This window comes from Propithecus coquereli, unplaced genomic scaffold (assembly GCF_000956105.1).
Source record: "Propithecus coquereli isolate 6110/MARCELLA unplaced genomic scaffold, Pcoq_1.0 Scaffold4, whole genome shotgun sequence".
Lineage (NCBI taxonomy): Eukaryota > Metazoa > Chordata > Mammalia > Primates > Indriidae > Propithecus > Propithecus coquereli.
The window spans coordinates 12,669,036-12,676,526 of NW_012149729.1; the positions used below are offsets into that span (position 1 = coordinate 12,669,036).

General features: G+C 41.6%; 1 protein-coding gene across 1 annotated transcript; it reads right to left on the reverse strand.

Annotated features, from left to right (window-relative positions):
* Nucleotides 1-1,410: 1,410 nt before the first annotated feature.
* On the reverse strand, nt 1,411-5,742 carry LSMEM1 (leucine-rich single-pass membrane protein 1). Its single transcript, XM_012652782.1, has 3 exons — nt 5,616-5,742; nt 3,055-3,183; nt 1,411-1,541 (listed from the first exon to the last, which is right to left on the reverse strand). Exons 1-3 carry the CDS (start codon nt 5,740-5,742, stop codon nt 1,411-1,413), a joined length of 387 nt encoding a protein of 128 aa, XP_012508236.1.
* Between the last annotated feature and the right edge of the window lie 1,749 nt (nt 5,743-7,491).

Consider the following 7,491-nt stretch of genomic DNA (forward strand, 5'->3'; position numbering starts at 1 on the left):
ATCATTTATTACTGAGCATGAAATATATCCACTGTGTAGATAGAGAGGGGAAAAATGTGTAATAAGATCAAACAGAAAGGAAAGAAATGAATATTTTTAAAACAAGTTGTTGCATCAGATCCTCAGTAGTTTCTAAAATGATTTTACAACAAATCCTGACAACAAATTATTTTTGCCACACCCTATTAACAGGTCAGAAAGAATTTTTCAGTAAATACAAAATGTTTTGCCTATCTATCAATTTGAAGAAAAAAAGTATGTAGTACATTTAATTTTTTTTGAGTTCAAAATGGATAAGTAAAATGTCTCGTGTTTATTTCATTAACTATCAGTGTTATAAAATGTGTGTTTGTGTGTTTCATTTTCAAGTTAAACCCAGATGTTTTTAATCAACCCAAATGACAGAATCACAATACATTCTTCAATTGACTTGTACAATATACGTTAAATAAAAGATTTTCTAAGATTCATGTGTTTTTTTAAACTCATTTATTTCGCACCATGTCTTATGTCATATACTGTGTGCCTTGCTTTTTGTGCTGAAACAAGGCAGGTTCCAAACATTCCAAATACACAATTTCCCACTGTAGTTTAACAAAGGCCATATATCTATCAGATTTCATCCAAGTTAATCAGCAGGGTACTGAAGGAGTTTTTTCCACGAGAAACAAAATAAACGAAACTTATGTAATTATATGGAACTATACATCTCCTTTGTTCCACATTTGAATGTAAGCTCCTCTAGAGTAAGGTAATTTGCACAGAGTAGGAGTTCAATAAAGGTTAGTTGAATTAATTAATTAGGCTTTCTCTTCTGACCCCACAGCCCCACCATACACGTAACTACTACTCATGCTTCCACCAGCATACACCAGATACCAGAAGCCCACCCATTGCTGTGCCTGGGGAAACAGAGTCAAAGTCTAATCACCTGAGCAGAATCTCTTTTATTGAAAAGAGTGATCACCTGGTTCCCTTCAACACATAAAATTCAATGAATTCCTCAGGCTTTCACAGGAATTTGTAAAGGTACATGAGGCATCATGAACCTCCTTGGTACAGTGAATTTGTTTTAGTGACAGAACTCCTTCTGTAAGAGAAGTTGTAAGCACATAGCCAAATTTTCTTGCTTTCTGTGGATTCTCCACCATGCTAGCCACCCACCCTTAACCCTATTAAAGTTGAAGCACCCTACCATAAAATGGAGCTGAGATGGGCTCGCTCTTTCTAGCTGCTATCTCAAACCCACTGGCTTCCCAGGGGCACAGAAAGTAGGCCCCAGGGCGGGGTTCCCTGATCAGATAGTCTGTAGTCTAGAGAAGTGCACCTTCTCAATTCTTAATCCTGTACACTCCAAGTAAAGTGAGAAAAGCTCCAGGTGTTAGCAGTTACTCTTGGAAAATCATTTCTTTAGTTCTGTTCAGAGTCCAGTTGGTTGAGCCGCATTACAATCATGTTGTTGATTTTCTTAAGATCATCTATGTCCTTTGCCTCAGCTGTTAGTCTTCTTGACACATCATCCATCTTGTTTCCAGTTTGAACTTCAAAATGGAAAACAGACTGTGTTACAACGACTCCCAGTGTGTTCCACTGGGACTCACTGGGGCCCTGTGTTGGTGTTCAGCAGAGTGCTGAAAGGCACTCTTGGCAACCCCCCTGTTCCAATATCCATGCATCCCAGAAACCCAGGGGAGAAGCTGGTGAAGACTGAAGTTGCTTATCAAGTGAATTAACTTCACAACCTCTGGTGCCAGCCTAGACTACCTTTGGCAGCTCCACAGAGATTTTGGCTGAGAAAGACATGGCTGTGAGCATCCAAAAGAAACTGCCGGCATGTCTGATTATCACTACAAAAGTGATCATTATGTGTCTCGTTTTGAGACCCATTCTCATTACAGGTTTTTAGCTCCTCATTTGGGAGCTAAAATTTGGGAGATTTTGAGCTCCCCATTGTTTGGGTTGCAGCCTATTTCGACATTTCTGCTGGTTCTGAATTACCAGCCCATAATAAATGTGTAATAATTCCCCTCAGAGCATTCCTAAGAATAGAGGTGCAGTATTTTCCAAATAAACAGAACTGGCAATACAGTAAACTAGAGAAGGGAACACTTTGAGGTCTGTTTATCAGAGTTAAAATTTTCAAGAAATGTAGCACAAAATCAGTACTTTATATTTGAACTCCTTATTATTTCCATTTCAGGCAAGTTTTTTTTCAAAGGTATCCTTCAGGAGCTAAGGTGTTTGCATCATGCTGATGGCCTTAACTAATAAACATGAGAAGGTTAACCAGGTGTTAGAGATTCAACTCCCAGCTGGTGGCTCAGCAGTTACTTCTAAAATAATTTCGAACAAGAGAGAAAATTGGTGGGCTCGGCAGGAGGAGGCAACACGCAGAAGGAGGGGACAGCAGGTGGACAGTGCCCCTCCCCATGTCAGCAGCAGAGAGGAGGGTGGTACTGGAAATTAGAGGATCTCTTGGCTGAGGAGCTGGTGTGCAGAAGCCTGAGTCACCTCTCAAGGGCACAGCATGCATGGCCCGGGCCAGGAGCAGGCCGCCAGCCTGGACAGGGTCAAACGGGAAAGAAGCCACCTTTAGAACACCCCCAAGACTATCACTAAGGCCATACTCAAGCCTCATGTGCTTCTAATTGATTTCTGTGATAAAACCTAGGAGGGAGTTTGAAACCTCAATGTGACTATATGTTGTAGACCTAATTTCATGGGTAAATCTAAGCACTGGATAAAGAAAACCTAGAATTAACTAGAATAAGTTGCCTACCATTTGGTAGTTAGGGGCTCCAAGTGGGAAATCAAAATGCTATAAAAGTATTTAACGTAATGTTCATGGACTTTTGGCACCGTGGGCTTCTAAAGCGGGCTTGTGCCCCAGGGACCCTGTCCCAGGCCAGTGGGGTTCACTCAAGGCCTTCCTTCCCCTCTGTCTTTCAGTGTAAGCATTGATCAGAAAATATTGACTCATTCCAGGAGCAAAGCTAAGTAACCAGCTGCAAAGTAAATACATACAAGTAATGAAAACCCGCCAGTGGTACTTACTTATTAGAAATATCACAAAGGAAACCAGGACCAGGCTGACAATCAGTATAATTAGCAGCCCCACAAAAAACAGACTCCGGCTTCCATTTCCTGAGTTTGTGCCCAGGACTGGGATTTTCTCCTCTAGAGCTAATACAAAACAAATGAAAAACAACAATAACAAAAACTCCTCAGCATCAACTTGTCCTCAGAATGGAGCAGTCCCCTGCTCTCAGAGACGTGCATAACGTATACACCCATGTTCCCTCTGACAACCCTAGAAAGTGACTTATGTTTTAGAAATGTCTTTGGGCCAAGAGCAATTTGTGAGTAATTTACCTTCTGTTATATTGGTATTCAGGAAATAAGCAAAGTTAACCTACCTCCTTAGACCTGTTTGGAAAGGGTAGCAGGACGTGGATTTTTCTTTGGAGTGAGAATGAAGAAGGTAAAGGGTAAAACTGACGGAGGCATTCATGCCCTTTTCCCAGAGTAACCCAGGAGTGAAACAGCTGTGTGTGGGACACCTACCCCGGGTGGAAGATTGAACTGAACACTCTGGAACATCTCCCCAGAAACTCCTTTTATCATAGGAATAATCAGTTATGCCTATATCCATTTAAACAAAAGTGGCCCTGCTATACTTTGGTTTCTTAAATCTGTCTTCAGGGTGGATATGCTCTGGAAACAAGGTTCTTTCAAATGTTTTGCAGTGGAACTGAGAATGCAACTATGCTGATACAGCAGCTTGGTTCGCCCAAACCATGAATTGTCTGCATTTAGTCACCATTTTGTAAGTTCTAGTTGCCTAATAACACCCAGGTGAAATTGGAGTAGCGGAGTCCGTTCAATAACTTTTCGTATGGGCCGGGCGCAGTGGCTCACGCCTATAATCCTAGCTCTCTGGGAGGCCGAGGTGGGCGGATTGTTTGAGCTCAGGAGTTCGAGACCAGCCTGAGCCAGAGCGAGACCCCGCCTCTACTAAAATTAGAAAGAAATTAATCGGCCAACTAAAAATATATAGAAAAAAAATTAGCCGGGCATGGTGGCGCATGCCTGTAGTCCCAGCTACTCGGGAGGCTGGGACAGTAGGATCACTTGAGCCCAGGAGTTTGAGGTTGCTGTGAGCTAGGCTGATGCCATGGCACTCACTCTAGCCAGGGCAACAGAGTGAGACTCTGTCTCAAAAAATAAATAAATAAATAAATAAATAAATAAAATAACTTTTCGTATGCTCTCCTACTATGAACTGGTCCACTCACTGTGCTCCTCGAGTCTGGACAGATGGGTGGCTCATGTCTCATACCTCAGAAGTACATCCTATGTCACCCCCTCAACAGCTGTTGCTTTCTAATCAAAGCAACAGCACAGGCTGACACCCAAATATCTACTTTTCTTGAGACTGACTGGAATAAAAACAGGTGAAAATCCGAACTTACTAAAATGAAGAAAAAAGCAAGAACTCAGGAAGAATTTATAAGGGGAACAATAGATATAAAATTGGGACAGTAAGTTAAGAGAGCATAGGAAACAAATGGCAAGTGGGCCATTAGCACCTGTGTTTGAAGGTCAGCATTTCAGTTAGAAATGACGGGGCTCCAAATGTCTGAAAGAACTCATTTGTAGTACTTAGGGGGCAAGATATACTTTTAGTATTTAGCATATTTTTGTTTTGCTTTCCCCACCCTTTTTCTAGCCCTTTAATTGGGCAATCTGTAATTTGTAAGTAGAAAATGAAGTTGACTTCCTTGACCAACAGAATTTTAATGATTTTTTAAGAACTAGGTGAATGTTGAGCATTTTCTCAGCATATGCTCTGAAACGAGGTCCCTTTAGGAAAGTGGGCGCCACTGGTGACCTAACTGTGGTCACCAGGAGGCCCCGCAACAGCAAGAAGGGTGAGCAGGCTCCAGAGTCCAGCTCTGCAAGGCGCCACCCCTTCCAGGGCAGAAACTCCACAGGATCTTCTTTTTTTTTTTGAGACAGAGTCTCACTGTGTTGCCCGGGCTAGAGTGCCGTGGCGTCAGCCTAGCTCACAGCAACCTCAAACTCCTGGGCTCAAGCGATCCTCCTGCCTCAGCCTCCCAAGTAGCTGGGACTACAGGCATGCGCCACCATACCTGGCTAATTTTTTCTGTATGTTTTTAGTTGTCCAATTAATTTCTTTCTATTTTTAGTAGAGACGGGGTCTCGCTCTTGCTCCGGCTGGTCTCGAACTCCTGAGCTCAAACAATCTGCCCGCCTCGGCCTCCCAGAGTGCTAGGATTACAGGCGCGAGCCACCGCACCCGGCCAATTTTCTTTCTTTAATTTTTATCTTTCCTCCCTGGCCAGACTAGCTGAGATTCTCAGAATTTTTAAAGACAAGAGTTGAAATCTTGTTTAGGAGCCAAGAAAGCCCAAAATCCTATCAAGTATTCAGAGGACAAAAGCATAAAATGCCTAACAGTAAACAGCATTTCCAGTGGCAAGCTGCGCCCAATCCACCCCACCCCCAGCACACCCACCCCCACGCTAGCATTTGCTGCTTCTAGGTAGCCCAGAAGCTAGACAGGGCCACCACGCCTTCCCAGGCACACATACGGAACAGATGCTGCGATCCGGCTGGACAGAGGTTTAGTTTGTTTAAGTCATTTATGGAATCCACAACATAAAGCTTTCTGTCTTCATAAACGCCACCAGAGCCAGTGTCCTGGGAAGAATGATTCATTGTCCCTGGAAGAAAACACTGACATGAGAAACAAGAGGCTGGGCTAGGGAACTCAACCTCGCAAGAACCATATAGCCAGCAGGAAGCCCCACAGGCCCATGAAGAACCACCCACAAATACCATTTTCAACTAAGGGTCTAGAGAAGCTTTGCTTATCTGCAAGAAAATATTTCCTTTTGTGGACGACTTCATAATTATTCTTTTTGCTTTGCTTGCCAGGAAGCTCACATCAAATGTGTGGCGGAATTTTAAGAAATATATCGCTGTTTATACCCTGTTTATCTGCAAAAGCTCTTTTCTCCTCCTCATTTTTCTCAATTCTGCCTATATTTTCCCTGGACGTCTTTTTTTATTTTGTGATTGATTTTTAAATTTTTCTCTTTTAGTACATTGTTCATATTCTGGCAAATGCCTTTGTGCAGGAAGACTAGGTATAAATATATAGAAAGACAAAATTGAGCTAGTCAGCCTGTGGCCATAAAGATTCTGAAAGAAGAGGAGGATATTACTGTGAACCATTCTAGTTGCATGAGGCTTTAATACAAAACTGTAATTTTTATATTCTCCCTCAATATGGCGTATGAGTCCTTACCTTCAGATATTTCCTTTAGCCATTAGATGCTGGCTGTGAGTCTCCAAGACAAGATCTTAGCAAACGTAGATGCTGTAAAGAGGAATTCTGCTAGACTCTAGGACCTGTGAGGTCTCTTCCATCTGCCCTTAGAGTGTGGTCACTTAAGTAATAAATATTTTTAAAATTGAGGTTTACATTAAAGATAATGTTTTCTAATGACAACACAACTTCAAGCAACACTGAAAAGCCTGAAGAGATTAAAGAGGTCTATATTAAGATGTCTGTCTAGCATAACAGAAAACTCACGGCCGTTTAATTATGTGAAAAGAAGAATCTGGGAAGACTAATTCCAATTACTATAAAAAGCTTTCTTTCACGGTTATCTCTTTTCATAAAATGAGTCTAATTATGACAGAGGATTTTTTTTGATATGGAAAGGATGTTAGTCCCCAATCTGGTCTAGCCCCCAGTCTTTCTACAAATGAGGAAATGAAAGTTCGGCAAGGTAAATGCCCAAGATCACACATTTGGGCCTTTTGTCCGGTGTTCACTGGGTGTTCCATTTCTTTTATACCTTTCTTTTCCATACTCCTTCCTAATCCTCTCTCAAGACTCAGCTCAGACATGACCTTAAGAAGAGAGAACCAACCTGTCTTTCTGCCTTTGTTGGATCCTGTGTATTCCTCTGACAGAACATCTATAGCATTTTATTGCATTTATTTGCTTACACCTTTGACTTCCCCAATAGACAGAAAACTCAGTGTAGAGACAAATCTTGTTCTTCAAATACCCAGTGCCAGGTTTAGAAGCCAGTGACATAGGTTAATTTGGAACACCTATAATATTTATTTAGGATTTAAATCTATTTTCAAAAGAATTGGAGGCAGTAAGTATGCTGACAGAAATAAGATTGAGGGTAAAAATCTCCATGTGATGTCTATCTGGACTCTCGTGAAGTCAATGCAGTAAATATTGTGCCTGCCCATATGTGGCAACACACTGTTTACTTCCTGTTACCATTTCTTAAATTTCCTTTAATACCTAGCAACAGAATGAAGAAGCTATAATTAGAGTTCGGAGAAACCAAATTCAGAAAAGAAAAGTACACACCTATAGAAGATCTGAAAAAATGTATCAGCCATCGACTAAACAGCTTGAACAGCACTCTAAAATAT